At 39.5% G+C, this 27,430-nt stretch overlaps 1 protein-coding gene across 1 annotated transcript; it reads right to left on the bottom strand.

Moving 5' to 3' along the window:
• Positions 1-10,150: 10,150 nt before the first annotated feature.
• KRTAP11-1 (keratin associated protein 11-1) lies at positions 10,151-10,729 on the bottom strand (the record flags this gene model as incomplete). Its single annotated transcript, XM_080695944.1, has 1 exon — positions 10,151-10,729. One exon carries the CDS (start codon positions 10,727-10,729, stop codon positions 10,151-10,153), a length of 579 nt encoding a protein of 192 aa, XP_080552070.1.
• Between the last annotated feature and the right edge of the window lie 16,701 nt (positions 10,730-27,430).

Genomic DNA, 27,430 nt, shown 5'->3' with positions numbered 1-27,430 from the left:
TGTATTGTATTACATTATATTGATTATAAAAAGTAACCTAGTGATGATTTAGAATATTGAATATATGGAAGATGTGGGCATATTTTATGTAAATATCATGCTATTTTTACATAAGGGACTTGAGCACCCACAGATTTTCATATCCATCAGGTGGAGGCTCACAGAACCAATCTCGCATGGTTACTGAGAGAGAGACACTTGGATGCAGAACTCAGTAAGGAGACAGTCTCCATATAAATATCAATGAGTTTCATCAGACCTGTCCCTTTACTCACAGAAAAATCCATGTCAGAACAGCACAGCTTACACACCTAAAGGTCTGATTGCTACCTGGCCATACCCACTGTATGTTCTGCAGATTCTGGAAACGCAGTAAGCTCTCAAGAAAATCATTACCTGTAACACACCTCATTACCCTTCAGCCATGTTCCCTCTCCTGGTAAGGGCAGCAGCATCGACTCGGTATTTTTATAGACTCTTATTGGCGCATTGTAATTATACATCGTAGTGAGTGTCTAAGTGACACAATCGTACACATACACTTTACCTGGTGTGTTTCCTTCTCTACCCCGCCCTGTTCCTTGCTTCTCCTCCCTATCCACATTAGTGAGTGATGATAACTTCATAAATGGATATAACATTATTTGAACCATTTCATCCACTAAGCCTCCTTTCCCCCTCTTCTTCTTTCTCCCCAGGTCTCTTTCTACTAATCTGCTGGTCTTTCTCTTCATTTATCTAAAGTCACTTTTGTTCCCTATTTTTCTCTCTCTGGCTCCCATATAGGAGAGAAAATATATTACCCTTGGTTTTCTGAGACTAGCTGATCTCACTTTGGGATAGAAATGCTAAGGCCATCTTAAAGCTTCAACTCATTCTACGTCTCTGCTTATCGGGTAAAGAGAGTTCTTCCTTTCCACAACTCTTTGTTACTTCATTAAAAGAACAAATTTATTCCATGGCACTCAAAATGCCTGCCATAGATATCCTTGACTTACATTTCACATTTTCTTTCCGTAACATCCACCCAACACAATATTTTCAGAGCCAAACTGGAAACCACTGTTTTCTGAGCACATTCTGTGCATTCGTGTCTCCACAATTTGGGGCTTACTGTTCAATTCATAGCTAGCTTCCTTCCTCTCCTCCCTACCACCCTACATCACCAAGCTACTACATCTCCCTTTACCTAATGGGGCCTTGGGACCTTATGTTTCTTTAAGAACCAATTCAATTTTTTTCCCCTCAGAAAACCATACCAAACATCTCCATCTCAGAACAAAATTGATCCTCCCAACTCGATAGCTCCAGAGCGCTTTATGTGTGTACCTCTGTGATGGCTTTTATTTCGTGTGATCTGGCTACTCATGTATCTGCTTCCTTTCTCTGTTTTAATCTTCACAAGAAAGAAGCATTGTGCAATTACTATCAGATATTCAATACGTATTCTCTGGATGGATGGGTGAGTAATTAACTGAACAATTGAGCTAAACTGTCAAGTCACTCTAGTGCCTCCTAATTTTAAACGTGCCGAGTACACGTGAGAGTCACTGGGAACTCCTTTTCAGTGCATCTCCCAAGGTCATCTCATACACTTCTTCTCTGGGTGATATGCAAAGTTAAGGGATAAATGAGAAAAATAAAGCCATCGAGTGAAAAATAAAAGAAAGAAAGGAGGAGGAGAATCTAATCATAATTCTAAACCATCAATTCTACCCCTGACCATGAAGAGACCAGTCAGCATCTTTAAAACAATCATTCACTTGATAGAGTCTGCTTGGAAATAAATGCTTTAGGAGGAAATAAAAGATCAGAAAACTATCCTAAAATGCCAGTGGTTCTTGGGGCTTGCAATTGGTTTATTTGGCATTCTTATATCACATATCACTCTGAAAGGCCCAACTCCTCCTCCTCAGAACCTTCCACAGCTCACTCAGCTATATCTATTCATAACTGTATTTTGCATTTTCAATTACCACTGCACTGAAGACATGGATGGCCTCCAGGAATCTCAGGGAGACACGCTCTTATAAAGCACGGCTGAGACATGCTAATCTAGCAGGATATACGGAACACTGGAGCTTGGCCACCTGAACTTGGAATTAGAGAAGAATTTGAGCAGCCAGTCTAACCCTTCATGTCACAGAATGTAGAGCTAAAATATATCAGTGACTGGTCAAGACTTGGATGCCCTGGTTCTTGGGCGAGTCACATGGATATTTCATTTCTGCTCTGAAGAGTCATGTGACCATCTTATTCTTCTCAGCCTTACTGTGCACTAGAAAAAGAATAGAATCCAATGTCTAGGCTTCTTTCTTGAGCCATTCTTTTCCAAAACGCTTGTCACAGAACAATAGTCCCACTAGGCACTATCAGACAAAACGTTCAGCTGGGTATGGTGGTGTACACCTGTGATACCCAGAAAAGCGCAGGTTGGAGACCAGCCTCAGTCTCAGTGAGTTAGTGAGCTCTCAGCAGCCTATGGAGACCCTGTTTCAAAGTGAAAAATAAAAAAGACTGAGGGTGTAGCTTAGAGATAGAATACCAAAAAAAAAGGAGCTACATGGCTTTACACACACACACACACACACACACACACACACACACACACACACCACTGGATAGTATGTCCCTCTAGCAGAAATTCCTAATACATGGCAACAATATTAAAAATATGAAAAAGTAAGGAAACAAATAATGTTAAATTAAATTGACCTGAATTTCCCAAATATCTGCTCCACAGGATGCTTTTTTTATTCCACTGTGGAATTTTACAGTAAAGAATTTTACAGGTAAAATAGAGTATCCCAGTTACATTCAAACTCCAGATAAGCAACAAAAACTTTTTAGTGTATGTTTAAACAAAATACCTGCCCCCAAATGGGATCTGCACATACTAAAATTAATTACTTAAAAAGATCAAAAGCAGAAGCAGTGAAAATTAGAAGCAGCCAAGGGGTGGTACTATCTTGTGAAGTAGCCGGGGACAGGGGCATGGACCTGTAATCTCAGCCACTCAGGAGGCTGAGGCAGGTGAGTTGTGAGTTCAAGGCCAGCCTGGGCAATGTAATGATATCAATAAAAGAAAAGAAATCAGTCCTGGGCTATGGATGGTGAGACAGGATATAGCAGGATTGTCGATGAAGATGGCACACCAGTTTACATGTCTTCAGTCTTATGCAGCTGATCCTCAGGACACCACTTTATAGCCTGTGGGCTGTGACAGTCACACCCAACAGGACAGGCAGACTTCAGAAGTAGTCGGCCAGGACACTGTGGTTCAAATGCCCCTCATCCCTCTAAAGGAAAAGCAGTTCCCTCTGTGTACCCAGACAAGGTTTCCAGATTTAGCAAACATAAACACAAAACCCTCTATTACATGTGGGTTTTAGAAGAACAACTGATTTTTTGCTGAGTTAGAAAGGTCTATAGACCAAGAGTACAGAATCTGAGAGTGGAGACAAACACACATGATTGGCCTGAACCATCTTCTTACGTAGCAGCCCATCAGAGCATCAGAGTGAATTCAGAGTCACAGGATCTGAACCATCTATATGTATATTAAGAAAACTCAATTAAAGGCAGGTTAATGGTTCCTTCACCAAATGTGTTTAATTGGACAACTGAATCACAGCCTTTTTATTCCTTCATCCTGATAAGAGAGAATCGTATTAGTTAGCTTTAAGATCTCTTCAAACTCCAGGCTCTAACAAAAGATATTGTCATTTGATGAAATTAAGGGCCAGACTCAATAACTTTAAGATGAAATTATTTGACTTATGCTCACTGGAAGGAAATGCAACAATTGGGTGCCTTAGTTTAATTTATGGAGCTGTTGCCTGGTCAATTCCCATTTCACTCCAAGTTGGAAATATCTAAATTATTTCCAATTATTGCAGCCATTACCAGAATTAGATCATTTTACACGAGCACCAATGAGTCGAATCTCAATTTTTGTCTAGAAACATTTTCTTTGGGAATTAAAAATAATTAGTACTAGAAATATAGCTCTTTGAACACTAGCAACAATCCCTGAATATATCAGATTAGGAACAGAATGAATTCTTTCTATGTATTCTGCTCCCTAAATTAGGGCTTCTTTGGTGGGCAGATGGAAAGTGCGATCTATCAGATTTATCCAACACTAGTTTTACAGTGCTAGAATGAGTAAGACTCTTCGCTAAACCCATTTCCTCTTCTTCCTTTGCCCACATCTAGATCATGTGATCCAGCCTCCTTCCATTTAACTGTGGCCACAACACTGGAAACTTGCCAAAGAACTGTGACCAAAAGCCATACAGCCCACCTCCGGAGCTGGCTCATAACAACTTCACAGTTGAAAATCCACCCACCCCCAGCTCTTTGACCTTCTGCATCGATCTGGAAGCTATAATAGCTAAAAGAGGTACATCACTAAGCCAAGCAAGGAAGGGAGGGACGGGGAGGGAATGGGATGGTATTTGGGTAGGGGTTAAATCAGCGATGAGCACATGTTTGTACACACAAATTTTTTACCACAATAAGTTGTATGAATATAATGCACCAATAAAAATTAATTAATTAATTAATTAATTAAAAAATTAATTAATTAATTAATTAATTTTAAAAAAAAGAAAGTACTTGAGTTCCCAATCACCTTTTGGAAAAGAGCTACGTGGTGAGCAGGAACATCCCCTTCAAGACTTCTTAAGAGCAGGAAGTAGGTTCCTATTGTGTTAAAACACCGAGGCTGCCTGGTATCCCTTTTGTAGCAATGAGCCTCACCTTAGATAATACTTACATTGGCATTACTATCCTCATATTACACAGGATGGGCAGAGACTCTGATAGATTAAACATCTGACTGTCAGTGTGGTAGAACTGAATCCCAGTACCAGGCCCTCTGACTCCAAGTCCTGTGACTTCTCTCAAACAAGATGGTCCTTTTTCTAAAAATTCTGATTTATGGAAGAATATTACCTATGCTTACAGATCATTCACAGGCTTTTCTTCAGAAGAGAAACATTTTCTAAACTCACCTCCAGAGATAAGAGTCGGTGAATTAATGTCTTGGCAAGAGCTACCCAAAAGCTTGAGTTCTTTCCTTATTTTAATTAAGTCAATTTGAAAATGAATGCAATCCTTAATGTCAGAATTTATGACTATAGCTTTTGTCAATGGGGAAATTTGCTTTACTTTCCGGTGACTTTTGTTAGGGGAAATTTGCTTAACTTTCTAGTGAGTTTTATTTCCACATTTTATCATTTACATAGAAAAGGAAGAATGCATAGATTATAGCACCTGCTGTTCAAGCCACCCAGTTTCGGGCACTTTGTCATGGCATTCCCGGCAAACTAAGTCAGACAGATCTGACAAGGTATGCAGAGAATATAAGACAAGAAAGAAAAACACACCATAACACCATAATGTCAGGCAATAGTTGTCCTACTAGGTAAATATATAGAAAATGCAAAGAAAAAAACTAAAAGACTTAGTATTGCTCTTAAGGAAAGAGAAAGAGCTCTTTTTTCATTAAATACATGAAGCTAAAGAAGAGGAGTACCATCTGAAAACAAATTTTTGATACTAGGTAACTTGCAAGATGGTGAACGGCACCGTTAACCATGAAATAAAAATTGGTTGATGATGGGAAATTTTAGCAAAAGAATATTTCATTTTAGCAAAATGGTCTTTTATGCTATTATGCAGTGGATGGATTCCCAGGAATGTATGCATTACCAACTTTCTAAAAATTACTTAATGGAAGAAAAAGTTAGTTTAAAGGCTGGAGTTTAGGGCACAAATGATGATATACTTTTTTATGAGGGAATTTAAATAATAAGTTTCTGGGTGTGGGAAGGGGTAATAAGTACATAGTCACAAAATCTATGTATCACTAAACAGATCCTACTCTCTCCACATCTGGTTCTTGATCAAGCATAATCATCTTTTTCATAGGCACCAACATTAACATAATTCTTACATATATTGCCACCTTTATCATTCGTTATTATAATAAGGCACAGAACTACCTACACAAGGCAATTATGTTTGCTTTTAATAGCTTTATATCTGTGCTAATGGGCACCAGTCCCCAATCATAATTGTTTTATAATAGCAAATATACAATACAAATCATGTCTAATTGACACAATAGATTATATTATGACCAATTTGAGATTTCAAAATTCCTTTTGTATGGTATTCTAGAACATCTCTCTGGAAAATTGATACTTGTCGGGCAGTTAAAACAGAGGAAAGCAACTACTTAGTTAGGCCCTCTGCCACTTAGTGACATCTTATTCCAAAATAAAGAAGAAAAACAGGGCTGGGAGTATAGCTCAGAGTTGGAATGCCCTTGAGTTCAAGCCCCAGTACTGAAAAAAAAAAAAAAAAAACAGAGGAAGGTACTTTTTATAAGAGAGATTGAAGCTTGAGATTCTAATAAATATAGATTTCAGGTTCCTAAAAGTAAACACAAAGTGTTATGTGCAAACATTGACAATTTCCTAAGCACATATAGGAATTTCCTGAAAATCTTAAGAGACAAAACAGGTCTAAGATCAGAAAGGAGAGCCAATTTTCATCTGTGTATGTGCAAGAGTTTTACAAGGCACCAGGCTGAGTGTGCATCTCACATATCAACTATTCCCTACCCTTTGGCCAATTCTCGATATATTCCTTTGAGTCTGAAAAGCTTTATGTCTTTCTCTTTAAAGTCAGATTTTGTAGATGTGAGTCATCTCTTCAGGTTTCATCACGATTTTATGAGCAGGTATCACATACGAAACACAGTGCAATATTCACCATTTTCAGAGAACTCACGTGGTGTAGCACCTGGGTAAGCATTTATGTGCATTGGACAGGAGCACTACAGCATCTGGAAGTAAAAGGCAGAGCCCATAGAGGATGGTAGAGGTGAAGACCTGGTAAATTTGCTCTGCCAAACTGAACCATGAATTTCCTAAGAACAGGAATAGTAGCAGCTTTTGTTACTACCACATAGCCCATATCCAAAGCATCGCAATGTGTAGAGGAAGAAAGAAAAAGGAAAGAAAGAAAGAAGGGAAGGAGGGAGGGAGGGAGGGAGGAAGGAGAAGAAAAAACAGAAAGGAAGGGAGGGAGAGATTGGTGCTGAGCTGGAGAAGATGGTGTTCTGTAGACAATGATCAAGAGGCGTTAGTTTGAAATGATGTAAATATTCTAGAAATGGATAGTGTCAGAATATTGTGAATGTATGTAATGCCACTGACCTGTATACTTAAAAATAGTTAAAATGTCAACTTTTATGTACATTTTACCACCTAAGAATTTTAGTCAAATTTAAGTTGTTTTTTTTATCACCAAAGCATTAATGTCCTCTGTATCTCTGAACTTTCCATAAAGTCCGCTAGACACATAAGTGCCTGTGTAAGTGGATTTAGTGATAACCAAGGGAAAAAGTGGTGTTAAGAGTCTGAATCATGGCATTCTGAACAGAAACGGGCTATAAAATAGAAAGAAGAGCCATAAAATGATCTAATTCTTCTAAATGAGAAAATCAAAGCCAAAGATAGTAAAGGAGGTAAGACACCATCTCCTGACCTCTCCTCTGTGAGATTCCCCAGAGATGTGGGGAACAGCCAGGATTTCCAGCAAACAGGAAATGGAGACAGAACTAATTGTATTTTGGTATCAAGTGACGGGATGCCTCACTTCCGACCTGGGTTGGGCGCATATTATCTCAGTTTATTCCCGAAAACAGAGGCATGAGATGCTATCTTATTTTTTTTTTCTTTTTCTGGTTCACAGATGAGCTAACTTAGATTTAGGTAAGTGAGAAAGTGTGGCACCAAGTAACAGAACCACCAAGTAACAACAAAAGTCAAGTTTCTGACCCACAGCTATAGGATATTGGATACAAATTGCATTTCTAGGCTCTAGGCTAAGAAAAGGAAGAAAACACCATGGCTGTATCTTTTAAGAAACTGTTCTTCAAGACAAACTTTGAAACTTTAGAATTTATTATCTAATAAGTAAGGCAAGGAATAGAAGGAACTTTTCTAGTTTGACTGCAAATAGAAAAGCTCTAATAGCCAAAACAAACAAAAGAATAAAAGATTCTCCAAACAGAAATGAAAGCAGGAATTTCTTAGCAAGATGGCTACAAACTCCCTGAATGCTCACACTATACCAAAAAGCAATTCAAAATGAGAGTTTGTTCAGATAAGGCCATAAACCCTATGTCATTACATAGTATTAATGTATCAATCTTATTGTTCAAGCTGATTACCCATTTAAATAGAAAAAAAGAAGAGAAAGCATTTCTGTCCTTATATGTCTTATTGAAACCCAGAAAGCTGAAAAATAAAGAATAAAAACATATTTAAAGAATAATCTGTCAGCCTCTGAAGAACTCAGAGTTTTCCAAATCATATAGGAAGTGACAGAAATAAACTATAAATAAGAGTCATGTAAACCACAGCTTTGAAAGGGCTATTAGAGTGCCCCTAGTGATTTTTATGTTAGAATAAAGCAGAGCATTTTTGAAAGCCAGGGTATTTCTTTGAAAAAGAAGGGACCTGGAACTATGGAAGTAATGTGCAGTTAAAAAAAAAAAAAACAAGTCTTGCTTTAGTGACATTAATGTGAATCATATCAAACAACTCTTTGATAAGGGGGGCCTGCACAGTAGAATCAGCAAAACAAAAAAAAATTGAAATTGCATCTCCCCAGGAATCTATACATTTTTGGCTCTGAAAAAAACCATCTGTGAAATAAGAAAGCCGTTTTGCCCTGACAATGAGACTGATGACCAGATTCTCCACAGGGCACTTGGCACCTACAGCTGAGAGGAAAGGCGTCTACTGCTGCTAGAACGTGAGCCTCACGTGTTGCTATTTTCTGCAAGAGAAAAGGGGAAGAGAAGAGAAGAGAAGAGAAGAGAAGAGAAGAGAAGAGAAGAGAAGAGAAGAGAAGAGAAGAGAAGGGAAGAGATCATCTGCCTCTATGTCTCCTTGAGAAATTCTGGAAAAAAAAATAGAGATGTTTTCACTTTCTGATGAAAGGCAAAAGGAGTTAGCATGTGGACTCCCCACCCATCCAGGTGGTTTATCAGCACACTATGTTTTATCAGAGCAAGAGAGAAATAAAGCTCTGATATTAAATCAGTGTGTTTCTGAGTATTAAAATAAACCAACAGGTTTCTGAGTATTAAAATAAGTCAATATGCATCTGAAACTGTTCTAAGTCTCTCCTGCCCATGCTGACTGATGTATGGAAGTTTTGTTGACTCAGAGCCTGTTTTTCCCTCCAGCCAGTGGGGAAGGAGAAAGCTGGAAATGCCAAAGTGATGCGATGAATCTTAAGACTAAGAAACCACCTTTCCTTTCTGCCTCTTTCTCCCCCATCCCAGCTGAGCACTGATGGGTCTTTTCAAAGGTTTCCACTGTGGTCTTCTGATTAAGTAAAACTCTGAACTCCAGCTTGACTCTAAACCTCGAATCCAGAGACGTTACTTTGTACAACTCTCTGAACTATCTTGTTTCCTGAGAAACTTTTCTTTTTCTCTGTAAGCCCCCCCACACACACACACCAAATTGGTGAAAATAGAGAAAACAAACCATTCTATCAAACCTCACAAACCCTACTTCACAAGAAGCCAAAGATTCTCCAGATAAGTAAAACAGAAGATAAGCCCTTGCTCACCCAGAGAACACAGTGGCTGAACTCATATTCTAGGCTCCGGGGGGGGGAAAAATGAGCAAAGGATGATTCATAAACAACAAAAAAATCCTTGTAAATAAATAACTTTGCTGAGACATATATTTGCAGTGCCAATAAATGCAAGTTTATTTTGATATACATAGTGAGCCAAGCTCCCTCTTTCAGAGACACAAAAGCAGAAGCCAGAAGATACAGCATCAAGGTCAAATCATTTCAAAAGCACCAGGACTGGGCTGTGGGTGGAAAAGTCCAGAGGTTCACACAGCACCAGGGAGCAACCCTTCAAATCGTCATAGTGCTGGCCAGAACATTTTTGAGAGTGCCAAAGGCAGCCGGCGCGTGGCTAGCAGCCAGCAATCGGACAGTCAATGGGGCCAGTAGTGAAGCTATTTAGGCAGCAAGCTGGAAGATCCTGGAAACAGCTGGCAGGGCACGGAGTCTTGGTCCATCACTAGCTCCCACTGGCTTAGCAATTTCTTCGGCAGCTGGACACGCAGGACTGCTGGTACGTCCTGGAGACCCCACAAGCTGGTTGGCAGATGGTAGAGACTCCTCCCACTGGCTGGCAGACAGAAGAGACTCCTCCCACTGGTTGGCAGACAGAAGAGACTCCTCCCACTGGTTGGCAGACAGAGGAGACTCCTCCCACTTGTTGGCAGACAGAGGAGACACCACCCACTGGTTGGCAGACACTGGAAATGCCTCCCAGAGGCTGGCAGCCACCGGTGACGAAGGTGAGTGGCCGGCTGCAGGGACTCGAGCAGGAATTGGAGACACAGGTGGTTTGTCTAGAGCAAGTTACCTGGGCAGGGCTGGAGACGCAAGAAGTTCGCTGGTAACACGTCGGCTGGCACGCCGCAGGCTCACAGGACTCCTGACAGTGGTCCAGAAGCCAAGAGCCAGTCTGGAAGGAACTGGGCAAATAGATGCCGCTCAGGCAGTCAACATCACGGGCTGAAGCAGTGGCAGCGGGGGCCACTGGGACAGTGCAGCGTCCTCCAATAGGCCTGGAGGAGCAATTTCTTGTGGAGCAGATGAAGGACATGGTGGTAGGGAAGCGGGCTGCAGGTATCTCGCTGAAGTGACCTCCTGAACACTGAATGTCACTTCGAGCTCCTGGGCTTTTATATACCCTGGCTGGTGGGTGGGGCTCCCTCCAAGGTCTCCCTGGCTTCTTTGGCTCACACCAGCTTGCCTTAGAACATCTTGTGAATCCACAAGTTAATTGTGTCTTGAGAAGCCTGGCCCCTCGTAAAGAAAGTTTAGTAGTTTGGTAACTAAGTCATAAGTCTCCTGCACTGTACTTAGTCCCGATTAAGAAGGCTGGTTGACAGCTTCAAAGCCCTGGGTCATCCCTGCCCACATTTTATTCCTCATTCATCTAGTTTGAATAGGATGAGTGTGAGTCTTACCGCAACACCAAACATGCCACTGCCCTGCCATCACACACACTCTCCCTTCTGACTCGGGCTGATTACAAGCCCACACCCTGTTTGGTACATCATTAATATTTAATCTGTTTTAAACACAACTTAATCAGTTACTCTTCCATAACTAACGGGGCCTCTAAATATACTCCTTATAGTGTGAGTATATTTGAAGATGAAAATGAAAAGACTGACCAGAAATGAAAAAAAAAAAAAAAAACAGGAAGAATTGTACCTAAAGTAGAATGTGGCTCTCCAAATTAATGAACTGGCCAAAGCCAAATGGCCACAGAAAGGTTAGAGGGCAGCAGGATCAACCCTTTATGTTCAAGGTTCGAGAACAGTGGGACCCTCCCTTTATATTCAAACAATGAAGCAAATTAGATGCAAATTGAGTGAGACTGCATTTGTAGCTGAGACTGTCTCTAAATAAATTGGATAAGCTTATTCCTAAGATTTTTAATCTAATAACAATGGATAATAATGGCTCATGGGCCTCATTAATATGCTAGTGGCGCAGGCTTAGTCAATTTTTAAATTATTATAATGTTAATTTGAAAGGAGATGGTGTCTTTCTCCCAATGTGCTCAATATATTTAGAACATATTTATTTTCACACAAGTACTTACAGATAGGATGTATTTTAATCGTGGATAAACTAAAGACCCTCCAAGGTCACCGTTGCTATCTGAGATGGGGGGAGGATTAAGCAAGTACTTAATCAATGCTTGGTGAAGAATGGATAGTGAAGAGTTTTCTATAATATTTATTCCTTTTATGGTTGAGGACACTATAAGGATATCATTCACCTTTATCTTATCACACTACAATATGGTCAGTTCTGAAGACGAAAATGACTAGATCTTTTGGGCCACCAGTATACCGGTGATTCAACCCCTTTGTGTGGCAAAAGAAGTCACTAACATAGTTCAAGTGGTCAGTGATATCTGTACCTCAAGACAGCTGTAAGACCTGACTCATTTCGTAAACCGGCTTATGTGGGGTGCAGTGATGAATTTACATATATTTGAGGGATGCAGGTAGGCTATGTTTTAAATATCCACAAAGCAAATATCTTTGTGTCAGAACCCATAAGAAGGCCCCTTGCAAAAGCATCATTCATGTAATTGGAGCTAATGATGCCCTCAAACAAGAGGATAGGGTGCTGTGGGCTATGTTATAATTCCCAGGGAGAAGCCCTCAGTGCCTTGAAGAGTTCTCAGGACCATGGTGAAATTAATGAGATGACTACTTTCCACAATGCTGTGGCGATGCTCTTCCCACCAACAAGAATGTCCCAGCCGGTGTTTGAAGGTTGAGTCCCTGGTCACAGGACCTGGCTTGCCTACTTTAAAATGGATGAGGAGTTTACAGGCTTCTACCAGCTAAGGATTTGCAGGTTACAATGGACGAGTGCTCAATCATCTAAATGTCAAAGAGTGGAATCCCAGGAGAGTTCACAGAATTATTTTGATGCCAAATGTCACACTCCTGGGATGGTAGATATTTATAAGTCATTATTCAATCTTGATTCAGCTTTTTAACTGAAATGGAAAATTATAAGTAAAAGGGTCCTAGAAAATATCTTTTGTCAGGGAAATAGGAAGTCTCATAGGAGGTTGGTGGGATTGTAAATCAGTGCGGCCACTATGGAGAAGAGTAGGGAGGTTCCTCAAAAGATAAGCAGTGGTAACACCATATGACCCAGCTGTATCACTCCTTAAAAGAATTAAAGTCAGAGCGCTACAGTGACAGATACACACCCATGTTCACTGCTGCACAATTCACAATAGTCAAATTATGGAACCGACCTAGATGCCTATCAACAGATGAATGGATAAAGAAAACTGGATAAAATTCCACACACAATGGGATTTTACTCAGCATAAAGAAGAATAAAATTATGTCATTTTCAGGAAAATGGATGGAACTAGAGAATACCGTTCTAAGTGAGACCAGACACTTTCAGAAAGTCAAGGTGCATATGTTTTCTCTCTCATATGGGAAGCTAAAGAGAAAAATAGAAAATAAAAGGGACTTCAGTTAAAAAAGGTGAGAGACCAGTAGAATAGAGGAAAGGGTTTGGGGAAGAGAAGCGGGGAGGGGAAAAAGGAGGACTGAGGAAGGAAACAGTTAAAATAATGCTATGTCAATCTATGAAGGTGTCACTACCAGTCTTACGAGCAATGTATGGGGAGGGAGGGGGAGATAGCAGGGTGGGATGCAGACAGAACCACACCAGGCGATGTGTGCATATTTCAGTGTGTCACTTTGAATCCCACTATGATGTTTACTTTCAATACACCAAATATATATATATATATATATATATATATGTGTGTGTGTGTGTGTGTGTGTGTGTGTGTGTGTACACATATATGTGTGTATATATGTGTATATGTGTATATGTATATGTGTATATGTATATGTATATATGTATATATGTACACATATATACATACATACATATACACATATATCAAATCTTCCATCAGCTTCAGGAGAAAATAAACGTGTGTGTGTGTGTGTGTGTGTGTGTGTGTGTGTGTGTGTTTTACTGGGGATTGAACCCAGGGGCATTCCACCTCCAAGTTACACGCCCAACCTTATTTTATTTTCTCTTTGGAAACAGGGTCTCACTAGGTTGATGAGAATTTCTCTACTTGCTGAAGCTGTCCTCAAACCTGCGATCCTCCTGTCTCAGCTTCCCAAGTACTTGGATTACAGGCATGCACCACCATGCCCAACTGAAAAAAAATAAAATAAACATTTTTAGGCACTTGGCTCTCCTGTGGTATTGAGTTTGAAGCTTTCCATGCCCCATCTCATTGAGTCCTTCTAGCAACTCAATGGAGTAGGTGTCCTGTTTCGTAAAAAAATAAAGTTCAGGAAGATTGAGGGACCATTAATGCCATGCTTTTTATAGCTAAATTGAGGCTCAAATAAACTTTCCTAATATACATGATGTGCATTTATTCACAAACATATCAAAGTCAATCACGAAGCCAAACATGAGAAGAAGAGAAAGGGGAGAGAATATGGAGGAAATTGGGGAAGGGCTGAATGAATGTTGTGTGCATGTATGTCTCTACCATCTTGTACCCCATTAAGATGTATGACTACACTGCACCAATAAAAAAAATTTGAAAAAAAAAAAAAACAAAGCCCATGAGTTTCCACCTACAATGGGGCTATTTAAACATGCCAAGATTCTTTCATTACAATATGAAAAAAAATTTTCTTTTTAAACCTCCGTCAGTCAGTGCTTCACTGATGACATTAGAAGAATATAGTCTTCATCTTTTTCCCAGGGTCATCAATTGACTAGCAATGAAAATTTTAAAAGCAGCACGTTACAAGCACTGTTATCATTACACTTCTTGCGTTATTTTTCTTCTGTACACAATTTAACAAATTTCACTTCATTAGAAAAAGATACAAGGTCACTGAAAACAAAGCAAAGGGAATAGAGAGGCATCAGTAGCTCGAAGCTACAATTTAAATTTGCAATCACTTATAATGAGCATGCATACAACTAATTTCCAGAGAATAGCAGGGAAGTGGGCTGATTTTTTCAGTCCTGTACGTTTACCTGCCTTTTGGCAGGTGTGAAACAGAAGGCAATCAGATAAGCAGATTCCTTAGATTTTAATTGCTAAAAGAAACTACTGCATTATGTTAAGCAAGATTAGTCAGTCCCAGAAAGTGAAGCTATCTGCTTTCTCTCAAACGCAGAAGCTAGGGAGTATTCGGGACTTCATGAAATGGCGGGGAAACTCCAGCAGAGTGGAGGAAAAGGTCTAGGGGAAGGGAGGGAAAAAGGAATAATCAGTGAAGGAATAACTTCCATTGACAGGATGAGCATGTATAACAATACCAGTGCCAATCTCAGTACTGTGCATGGAGAAATGGGGAATGGGGAGGGAGCTGGAAGAAAATTCACCAAGTGCCGTGTGCCTGTGTATCACTGTCGTTACAAACTACATTATGATGTGAGATTATAACGCACCAATAAAAGTAGAAAAAATAAAATTTGTGTTATATAAAGCTAAAAAAAGAGCACCACTGGTTGCTCTCATATTGCAACTGAATGCAGACAAATAAAATCTTAAATGAAAACTATTTCAGAACTTACAAATCATGTTTCATGTTTGTTTTAAAAAGATCTTAACACCAAGACCTGAAAAAATCAGTTCACTTCTCTGCCCTCTGAATTCAATGTCGAGTTCCAAGCGCTAGTTAATGCTCCCGTGCACTCTGTTTTCAGGTGCAAGCATTCCAACTCTTTGCTCGGATTCTCTGTAAGTTGCAAAAATCAAGGAACAGGCACAGAAAGATCACGGGAAGGATGAGACTAGGAACCCTAACTCAACAGTGGTGTTAAGTGAAATTAATAAATCATTCTTTCATTGGATTTTTACAGCCAACCAGCGCCATCACTCCATAGTTATGTGTAATATGTAGCTGGAGCTGAGCAAAAAAAAAAAAAAAAAAAAAAACCTGTGAATATTATTCTTTCTGTCTGCAGAGCCGGGACTGAGACTGAGGGGAGAGTGTGATGAGAACAGATGAGGGGAGATCAAAGAGCCGCTCCCCATTCTCATCATCACTGATGGGTAATTTGCTCTCATTTGTATAGAACAATCCAAGTCTCATACAATAATTATCACAGACTGGAAACGAGCAGTTCTTTCAGTCAAAGCTGAATCACAGCAATCACTGGCGAGGCCATGCATCTGGGAGGAAAATGAGTTGAGCAGGTATGGGAGGTGAAGGTCTGATACGCAGAGTGGATACCTCCCCATTGCAAAGTTGTTGGTGATGTTTATCAATGCCAGTTCAGAGAGAACCGCCGAGCCTCATCAAACAGAGGAGCAGCGAACCTGCCGAAAAACTAATAAATATGAATCGAAATGTGGTCATCCTGCACTTTTTCAGGATGATCGCCCTCTCAGGTTGAAGCTACTCATTGTCTTTTAAGAAAGACAAAAACATAATGGGTGTTTTAAAAAATTAAATACATCTTTGGCTGAATTGTTCTGCCCTTTTTTCAACTTGAAGTAGACACCGGGATAAATCTCTAGAATCCTATTAAACCAAAATATTAGAAACCCCTGAAAGTTTTCATCTGTGCCTAAGTCAGACATGAGAAGGAAGGAGGGAATAGGGATGGGGTGGGAATTGGGGAAGGGCTAAATAAGTGATGTGTGCATGTACGCCTCTACCATCTTGTACCCCATTATGATGTATGACTACAATGCACTGATAAAAATTTTTAAAAAGAAACCCCTGAAGATTGCGTGATTTGGTACCACAAAACTGAACTGAAAGTTACTTTTCAAACTTGCTCAGAAAAGCATCAGTCATGAGTGAAGTCATTCAGGCTGGAGGGAACCACAGGGCAGATTGCAGAAGGTAAAAGAAGCAAAGACCAGCCAAGGAGTTGCTGCCTTTAGAACTTGAAAATAACAACCACCAGCTAAATCACTTGTATAAAAGTAATGTCAAGGTTGAGAAATCCTACATCAAACCATTCTCTCTCCCTCCCTCTCTCTCTTCCTCCCTCTTTCTCCCTCTCTCTCCCTCAGCTCTTTTCTCTCCTCTCTCCTCCCCCTCTCCCTTCAACTGTTTTTAAATTCATATAATTTTTCATAAGTGCCTTCTTTGGGGATCAAATTCAGGATGCCATCAAGAACAATGAGCAGATTCCCAAGTGCATTTTATCACAAACTGTCTTATGAGAAATCCCATGTATAGCTGGAGTGTTTTCCAGTCCTGGCCTTCCAAGGAAAAAGAAGTAGACCATCTGTGTCCAAACATGAGTAGTTCTTATATACATGGCCCAGGAAAGAAACATCAAGTCATTCATAATGTACCATTCTTCAGTGAATCAGAATTATTCAGGGCCTACTGGGTCTTCAGACTGGTAACAATCCTAGAAGCCATGTAGGAACAGGAAAGTCATAGGTCTTCTCTACTACAGGGTCTTCCATGGGTCTTCGACAGAACTTCTCTTTTTCAGAGCCTACTAGGTCCTCAGACAGGTAAGAATCCTAGAAGCTATGTAAGAACAACAACTAAAAAATAGGTCTTCTCTCACATCACCTAGCTGAGCAGCTCTTGTGGCCTTTCAACACAGCCCTTCTGGACCAATCTGCCCATCCAGGGAATTAGGCATACAACATTAGGTCAGTGCTATCTTGGTTGGTATTTAGACTTCCAGAGCTTGATGTTTAAACTCCTCTAGTACAAGTCTATCATCCAATTAATTCTTAATTAAGATGTAATGTAAGTAAGAAATTAATTCCCAAAGAGACTTTGTAGGGTATCACACTTTCTTGTGCCCTACTTCAAACCTCTCATTACTTTTTTTCTTTTCTTTTTTTTTTTTTTGGCACTGGGGATGGAACCCAGGGGCACTCTATCTTCCAAGCCATACTACCAGCCCTATTCTTTAATCTTTATTTTGAAAACAGGGTCTCACTAAGTTGCACAGGGACTCACCAAGTAGCTGAGGCTGGCCATGAACCCGGATCCTCCTGTCCCAGCCTCCCGAATGCTGGGATTACAAGCCTGCACCACCACACCTGGCATTTTGTCCCTTTTCTTACTGTAGCCTTTCCGTACGGGTTTAGGCCCCTTCCTGCCAGGACAAACACAGTTTTCCCTTCACCTCGGGGCCCTTCACATATTTCTAACCTGCCTGAGTCCAGGACAAGAGAAGGCTGGCACTTTGCTCTGCATTCGTGTACGGACCACCCCAAGTGGGACAAGCTTGGGCAACAGAAAATGCAAACAGCAGATAAATACTTCATCCTTGCGCTCTCTAAGCACACAAATCTGCAACTCATTCCAGAAAGTCCCAAGGCATCATCTCTTGCACGGTGGCCAACTTGACAATACTCTTGGGCAGGGAGGGGTAAGGAGGTCTTTTCCTACTCTGTTTTCCTTCTCCTATGCTGAATTCTCTGCAATAAAATTCCTCCCAAAAGATGGTCTCAAGCTCTGCTTTGCAGGGAATTTAGATTAAGACACCAAGTGCCAACACTTTCTAATTGAAAAAATTAGAAATAATAACAGGCTTTCTAATTCCTAGCTCAGAGTCCCTAAAGGTACACATGTCTCTGCCATGCATTCCAAGGGAAAAGATCTGTACACAATTTATGCATCAAGTAATATTCGGATTTTTAAAGCTTGTTTCTGAAAATGGCCAAATAATAAACTATGGAAGGCTTTAGCATAGTTATATTGTAGGCAGATTTACAAAATTCCAAGTAACGAGAACCACATTATGTTTTTTTTGTTTTGTTCCATTTTTGGTTTTTGTTTTGTTTTGTTTTTTTTCCTTAACATAGGCCAGTACCTTAGGGTCGACATCTTGGACATTAAAGGGTTGGGAAAGCTTATTATTGAAGGTTTGATGTTACAGTATTTTTTTCTAAAATTTTCTTTTTTCCAAAGTAAAATGTGCACCAACTTTGGAGTTGCAAAAAAATAAACTGGGTAGTAAATGGACAAACCCATATTGCTTTTAGCAGTTATGTATTTATTTCTCAGTGGACTATAAATAGAGCTAAGTTATTCAGGCCATAATTTTATGGATACTATTATATACAATAAGACTTAAATTAGAGCTGTGCATTGTGGTACACGCCTGTAATCCCAACATTTGGGAGGCTGAGACTGGAGGATCATGGTTCGTGGACAGCCTCAGCTACTTAGTGAGGCCCTCTGCAACTCAGTGAGACCCTGTTTCAAAATAAAGAATAAAAAATAAAATAGGGAAGGGGTATTGCTCGGAGGTTGAATGCTCCTGGGTTCCATCTCCAGACCCAGGGAAGAAAAAAAAAAAAGACTTAAACAATATTGTTTTTGTTTAAAAGGTGAATTGATATAAATATAGCAAAAGTTAGAAATATAAATGAAAACATATATAACATGAAAAATAGTGAAGTTGATATAAAATTGTGTGAAGATCATCAGGATAAAAATTATTGTGATCATTTTGTAAAGTTAAATGGTTTATTAGGATGGCTTAATGTATTTAAGTAATAAATATTTTAAGGCAGGCATGACGGCACATGCCTGTAATCCCAGTACTTGAGAAACAGAGCTAAGAAGATTGAAGATTTAAGGCCAGCCTCAGCAAATTAGCAAGGCCCTCAATAACGTATCAAAGCCCTGCTTCAAAATTAAAAAATAAAATGGGGCTAGTGGTATAGATTAGAGGTAGAATGGCCTTGAGTTCCATTTGTACTGCCATAAATAAATTAGTTAAAATAAATAAATATTTGAAGTGGTTGAATAAATTTAAAAAATTAAAACCCACTTTAATTCAGAGAATCTGACCACGTAGCAATACCCACTCACACATACCTACATAGTCCAAGCATCGCTACTCCTTCTTCTACTATCAATTATTTTGTAATAAATGACTCCAAAACTTAGTAGCATGAAACAACTACTTATTATGCCCCTGGAATTTGTAACTCCGGAATTTAAACAAAGGACAGCTGGTTTGTCTCTGCTCCGGGATAGACGGAAACAACAAAGAGGCCAGGGCTGCGATTCTATCTGAGCCTCAACTCTCAGGGGTCTGCAGCGGATGGGTAGTGCCAGCTGGGCTAGCTCTCCCTGCAGCCACTCCATGGAGCCGGGCACAGTGGCTGGTTCCAAGAATAAGAATTGTAAACAGGAGAGTAAGAGAGTGGGGCAGATATAGGCTCGCTCTTTCTAACCTAGATTCGGAAGCAATAAGCCGGGCGTGGTGGCGCACGCTTGTAATCCCCGCGCTTGGGAGGCGGAGACAGGAGGATCGCGCAGGTTCGATGCCAGCCGCGCTGGCTTAAGAGACCCTCTTTAAAAATATAAAACAAAAATAGGTGTCTGGGAGTGTAGCCCAGAGGTAGAAGGGTTTCCCAGGAATCCCAGTACCACCAAAAAAAAAAAAAAAAGCAATACATCACTTTGCCATCCTCTGTAAATCAAGGCATCGGGCCCACGGCAAAGGGAGCTAAACTTTACTTCTTGGTGGAGAAGTGTCAAAGTTCTGGCTGAGGATATGGTACCAAAAAGATTATTTGGGCCATAAAATTAAAATGACTGTCATTCCCTCAGTTGCCAGAACAGTGTCTGAGGATGGCTGAGTTCAGTTTACAGTCAGAACATCTGAATCTCATGTTCCATATTATTAGAAATATTCAGAGTAGATAGAGAGCTCATTGTCTAAGAGTGCTAGGAGGGGATTCTGAAAGCAGTCAGAAGTGCCAATAGGGTGAACCCCAAAGGCTCCTTAGATGTGACATGCCAGCCACTTACCTGTAGACCTGTGTTCAGAGACAGTGCGTCTGGCCAAAGAAGCCAATCCTTAGTATTTCCAAGTAGCTTCAGCCACACAATAGCCATATTTTATTCTGGTATGATTTCGTGTGAAGCTCTTTAGAGAATATGTGTGTTCAGGGCCTTCTACTCGGATGAAGTAATGAAGCACATGGGAGATCCCAAAAGTTACCCAAGACCATAAGAACTTCACCAGTCTGCAAAGATCAGATCTTTGAAAGCTACACAGTCTTATATTTTGGATGAAATTGCTTTGTAATTTCTTGTGGATTAAAAATTATGAAGGCAAGCCGGGCGTGGTGGCGCACACTTGTAATCCCAGCATTTGGGAGGCTGAGACCAGAGGATCGCGGTTCAAAGACAGCCTCAGCTACTTAGTGAGGCCCTCTGCAACCCAGTGAGACCTGATTTAAAAATAAAGAATAAAAATAATAGGGGTAAGGGGTATAGCTCAGATGTCAAATGCCCCTGGGTTCCATCCCCAGACCCCACAAAAAAAAAAAATTATGAAGGCAGAATTAAGAGTAGAAGAATATCAAGTACCAGTAGTAATGCTGAGAATAGTGACTTCTACTCTCTTTATCGATTTTGTGTTCAAAGAGTTGACTTCCTCAGAATGTCTCTCGCTGTTACTGAATTTTCATTATTAGGGTGAGAGTCAAACTGACCACAAACACCTTTTGTGCTTTAAGATAATGTGCCTTTCCCTGGATTCATTTTAGCCATAGGTAGAGAATGTCACAGCTCCAAGCAAAGGCTTAGTTGTCTTCCATCAATCCAGAGCATTGGTCAGACCTGACTTTTCCAATTGCATTTGTCTTCAGTAATGAACTATCAAGTGAATCTGGAGCCAGCAATTGCTTTGGCTACATAACAAAAGAACTAAAGGCTGATAAAATGACCCTTCAGGAAAAGAATCTACTTGAACGGATGCTCAATTACATCTTTCTTTTCATTGCTTTATTTCAGTATCTTTCTCCCCCATTGACTTCAACAGTCACCAACTTTTCTTTCCTTCCCCAGAAACTCACTCTGAGCTCCACAATAGCTTTTAGTTCTGAAGATTTTAGATTTAAATATTATCCTAGGGAAGATACAATAATATCTAATGTGCTAAGCAAAATTGTCCCGAGAGGAAAACTGAAAAACAAATAGGAAGATCAAAAAGGATTTTGCAATATGAAATATTATATTGTGCGTTAGTCCATGGGAGAATGATTGTAATCTCAAATTTAGTACACTATCATATACAAGGATGGGAGAAAGGATGAGAGGAAAAAGATAAAGTGACACTCTATGCATGTATGAATATATCACCATGAATTTCACTGTAATGTGAACATGCAATGAAACTTTAGTTAAAGATGAATATAAAAGGAAACACGAAACTAAATAAAATGTGGGGCACTTCTTCAGAAATAGCCGGCTTTGAAGAGTTGACTCCCAATGGTTGTTTTCAGGCTATTTTTGACATCTCAACACACAAGTGAAAGCATAAAGAAGGCCTGTGGTCCCGATCAGTTAGTTAGTCCCACGTCTGCTAGACTTAAACCATTCAACTCAAAAGGTAATTGACTTATTAAAAGTACAAGGAAACATGACTTCATTGGATAATGTGATAAGATGGCCTGTTAGTGAAATGTGCATTTCTGTTTGCAGCAGGTAAAATGGCTTGATTGCTGAGGGAGATAGATCAATTTTTCAGATTTGTATAGAAACAGGTATTTTATGTACATGATGGTGTGCCGGAATAGTACACCACATTATTAAAAATGATTTCTTTGCATCTCCGCTATGCCTTGAATGTCCACACCAGGATTCATGTTGAAATTTAAGAGGGTAAAACCATAATCTAACTCTAGCATGTGGAGGTACAACCTTTGGGAAGTAATTAAGTTTACATGAGGCCATAGGCTGTAGGCCAAATCCAATGGCTAAAAAGAATGTTTATGGGCTCAAACTTAGTACCATAAATAAATAAATAAATAAATAAATAAATAAAGTAAAATGCTATATTGGACAAAAAGAAATACAAATATACATGAGTCGATGATGATATAAATGAAAAGAATAAGTGATGTGTGCATGTGTGCCTCTACCATCTTGTAACCCATTAAAATGTAAGACTGCAATGCACCAATGAAATTAAAAAAATAAAAGATTGAATAAATAAATTAAGGAAAAGAAAAAAAATTTTGGAGGAGAGACAGACTGCAATATAATAATACCAAGTATATTTCAGCACCCATTTTTTGGCAATAGGCAGGTTACTCAGAGAGAAAATTAAAAGGAGACATTGAACACAATCCACATTCTAGACTAAATATACCTAATAGACATACACGGAACATTCCATCTGATACAATATGCATTCTGCAAAATGTACATTCTTCTCAACTACACAGGAACATTCTCTAGGATGTGTTAGGCCACAAAGCAAGTCTTACATTTAAGACTGAAATTATATCTAGTCTTTTCTGACAATGGTGGTATGAAACAATTACAGGGGGAACTTGGAAAAATTAAGAAAACATGGAAAGTGAATAACTTGATCTTGTGCAACCGATGGGTCAGTGAAGAAATTAGAAATTTTCTTGAGACAAATAAAAATAGAAACACAGCATACCACCAGGCGTGGTGGCGCACGCTTGTAATCCCCGCGCTTGGGAGACAGAGACAGGAGGATCGCACATGTTCGAAGCCAGCCGTGCTGGCTTAAGAGACCCTGTTTACAATTTAAAAAGTATAAAAATAGGTCTGGGAATATAGCCTGGAGGTAGAAGGGTTTCCAGGAACCCCAGTACCACCACCACACACAAAAAAGAAACACAGCACACCAAAAATTGTGGGGGACAGCAAATGCAATTCTAAGATGAAAGGTTATAGCAGTACAGCTAAATAAAAAAAGATCACAAATAAACTGGGCATGGTGGCGCAGGCCTGTAACCTCAGTATTTGGGAGGCTGAGGCAAGAAGACCATGGGATCAAGGACAGCCTCAAACATATAGCTAGACTCTCAGGAACCTAGTGAAAGCCTGTTTCATAATAAAAAATGTTAAGAACAGAAATAAATGAAATAAAGACTAAAGAACAATAGAAAAGACCAATAAAATAAAGACTAGGTTTTTGAAAAAACTAACTCAAAATGAGAGACTAAAAACCCAAATAAATAAAATCAGACATGAAAAAGGAGACATGACAACTAATACCACAGGAAAACAAAGAACCAGAAGATATTTCCTCTGATCCTTCCATTGGTTTTTTATTTGGTCCCCAAAATTAAAATAAAAATAGATCTACGATCCAGCAGTCCCACTACTGGGTATGCATCTAAAAGAAATGAAATCAGTATGTCTAAATGATATATGTATACCTATGTTTAGTATAGCACTTCTCATCTTAGCCAAAGTATGAACTCAACCTACGTGTCCTTCAACTGATGGATGGATATAAAAAGTGGGGTGTATATACACAATGGGATCGTCCTCGGCCATGAAAAGAAGACCCTGCCACTTCACAACAGGCATGAACCTAATGAACATTGAGTAAATTAATGCAGACACAGAGAGACACATACACTTCATCTCATATATGGAATCTAAATTAGTTGAGCTCTTAAATGTAGGAAGTAGAACCGTGGTTGCCGTAGGTTAGGGTGGTTGGGGTTGGGGTGAGATTTTGGCCAAAGCTAGATAATTACAGTTAGATAGGAGGAATAACTTTCCAGACACCTGTTATGCAGCATGGTGACTGTAATTAACAATGACATATCGCATTCCTGAAGAATGCTGAAAATGGATTTTAAGAGTTTTCACCACAAAAAAACACAACCCTGTGCCTTTGTTAACTTACTAGATTTAATCATTCCACAAGGTACAGATGCATTATAGACCTTATGTAATACATAATGCAGGACTTTACATTATACAAAATGCAGGACATTGTGTTAAACATGTTAAATGCACACCATTTGAGCTGTCAATTAAATAATACATGGGGGGGGTGTCCACGAGTTCATTCCCCAACTTTCCCACTGACTCACGGCCTGACATGAGGCTTCTCATTGAAACTTCCTGGTCTGTTTCATCATCATCTGTAAAACAGGGGTAATGGGATCGGCCTCAGCGGGGAGCTGCGTGAATGGAGTTATGGCTTTCAAAATGCTTTGTGATTCATACATAAAAGGCACTACAAGAAAGCAAACTGTCATGGAGCACTGCAGCCTCCATCCCAATTATTTTAAAGTAAGGGGAGATGAATATTCTACACTTCCAAAAGATATGAAAGCAGCACGATGTCTCGAGAATTTCCAAATGACTGCTGATCAAACTTTTTTCTAGGAACTGGAGACATCATTCTCAGGTAAGTAAAAGGAGAAGGAAAACGCAGGCAGACATGAAGTAAATGCTTGGCTCTGGGATCAGACAGAAAGAGAGTTCTTACTTTAAAATTGCCACTGGACTCCAGTCAAAGAGAGTTACAGATGCAAAATCTTCCTAGTTTTAGCCACCTACCCAAATCTGGTGTTGGCTTGAAATGATTTTCACACTGTAAGGATAAGTAAATTTTTAATCTTAGGAGGTTCATTCTTATACTAGAAAGTATTAAAACTAAAAAGCTAAATTCTAAATTGTATAAAGTGATGTTGGCTGTACTTTAAGTTACTCACAAACATTGCAGGATAAGTTCTATGGGAAAGACACTATTTGTAGCTTACCAAAGTGTAACATTTGACACCAACAAATAATTCCACTTAGCTGAATTGTACTTGCTTTCACCTTTAAATTATAACCACACAGGGAAGGAGCAATTTTTTTCCTATCATCGTTTGGTGGATTTCCTTATTGAAAAGCCTCCTGGGCAGTCTTGGCACTAAAAATATCATAATAATAATTACCATGATTAACATTCACCCTTTTCCAATTAAGAGAGTACTGCAACTGCAGTTAACCATTGGTGAATGACAATGTCTCAGCTGTCATGTAAAGTGGGACAAGAAATTAGCAAGTAAAGAATGAAAGAAAAAGAATTTTTTTTTCTAAGAACAGTAAAACGCCTGTAATCCCAGTACTTGGGAGGCTGAGACAGGATGATCACAGGTTTGAGAAATTAAAAAAATAAATTAAGAGCTGGGCTTGTAGTTCGTAGAATGCCCCTGAGTTCAATCCCTAGTACCAAAATTAAATAAATAAATAAATAGCAAACACTACTATGATTAGGAAAGAAAACATTTAAACCAAGGATGGCCAATAGACTGAAGATGGCCAAGAAGTTTTCCCTGGAAAAATCCTACAATTTCCAGTTATGCAAAAGCCTTGCCAGTTTTCCATTATAGAAAACCCAATTATCCAAGTACTGTGTATAATTTAAAAATCTATGACTGGCTAAGTTATAGTTTACTGCAAAGATTACAGATGAAACGTGAGTCTTACATCATACCTAGATATGATATTGAGCAATGCATTTAGTCCTAAGCCCCTTTCCTTATCTATAAATGGAAGAATAAGGGGATTTAACTCACAGTTTTTGTAAAGACAAAATAAGTAATCCCCAAGACATTCACATATTCAGTACATAATGATCTCCATTCCCTTTCCTCTTCATTTAATACAAGACATTAGAGGATTCTGATTTTTTCCCAAATAAAAATTTCAATTTATTTAAATTTGTGGAGAGTGCCTACTTATACGCATACCTCTTTGTGTAAGAAATTAATGAAATATGGAGGCCAAACAACTTGTAATAATTAACAGCTACAGATCACTATTTGGGAATCATGAATAGGACTCAAGATTCCAACAAAAACCTGTGAATTCCTTACTGGCTGTGATTCACATGCCTTCCATCTTCAGATAACTTTTGCTATGGCCAAGATCAGCTTACTAGGTCATCATTAGTCACCCCTGTGACAGAGATAAAGGCTCTTCCTGAGCTCTAGGACCTCAAGTTCTGAAAGGAAAGATTCTTCAAATCATGGATAATGCTTAACCGGAGAGGTGACATTCAAACTCATCTAAAGTAATCCTAACAGTGGCATATTGCTAGAGCCCTTTGGGAAGGAGCCTGAGCCAGACCAAGGCAAATGTAAACATGTTTGAAGATCTGTGTCTATCTCAATACCCTAACAGCCAGCAGCTGATTCTTGGTGGAAAAATCACCAGCATTTTGTTTAGTGCTACAGCCTCTCATGCAGATCTTGAGAAAGCTCCATCAGGGGATCCGCATGATCAGCATAGATCCCCCATGAAGTATGTCTGGCATTCTTTTCTTCAAAAAATTATTTTAGGATTATTTGGATTAATATGTATAATTGGAATTTTATGTATAAACATTATAACTAAAACCGATGGGCAGCGGCTTGTGAGAGACTCAGGCAGCAAAGATTTTTTCCCAAGGATAAAGTTATTGGGCCAAACATTAAGTTCAAACTGACCTTAGTTTGGGCCAATGTATAAGATTAAGTTTGAGTCCGCCTCGTGAAGTGAGACAAAGCACACTATGATTGTTTGAATGTCTGGCACCCTGCCCTGAAGTCTGTAGAGAATAAAACTTTTCCAGTCCTTGGAGATCCTGCCTGCATGGCTATGCCCTTGCTTTTCTGCCAAAAAAACGAAGTATAAAAGTTGTAACAAATCCTGAATAAAATGGAGAAGCTTGAATCTGATCTCGTGTGGCAGTTCTTCCCTCATCGACCTCGGCTCTCTCTCACCAACACACGAACCTCGACTCTTGCTAGAGCGGGACCCCGGCAGTTTAGGAAACTGGGGTAGAAGTTGAGCTTCTCAGAGAAATGTTCTCAGCTAAAAAATAAGATAAGGCGATGAAGAGCCAGCTTAACTGCTCTGCCACTGGCACAAAAAGATTTCTCGAGGAAGAAAAGGGGCTACCATCAAGAAACAGGAGAGTAAGACAACAGCATGTCAAGCAAGGGAGAACAGAAATAAGCCAATTGCACATTTTAAGGCAAAAGCAATTGACT

This window comes from Muscardinus avellanarius (genome assembly GCF_963383645.1).
Source record: "Muscardinus avellanarius genome assembly, chromosome: 5".
Classification (NCBI taxonomy): Eukaryota; Metazoa; Chordata; class Mammalia; order Rodentia; family Gliridae; genus Muscardinus; species Muscardinus avellanarius.
Note: the sequence above shows the minus strand (reverse complement) of the source record. Positions and strands in the feature narration are given on the sequence as shown.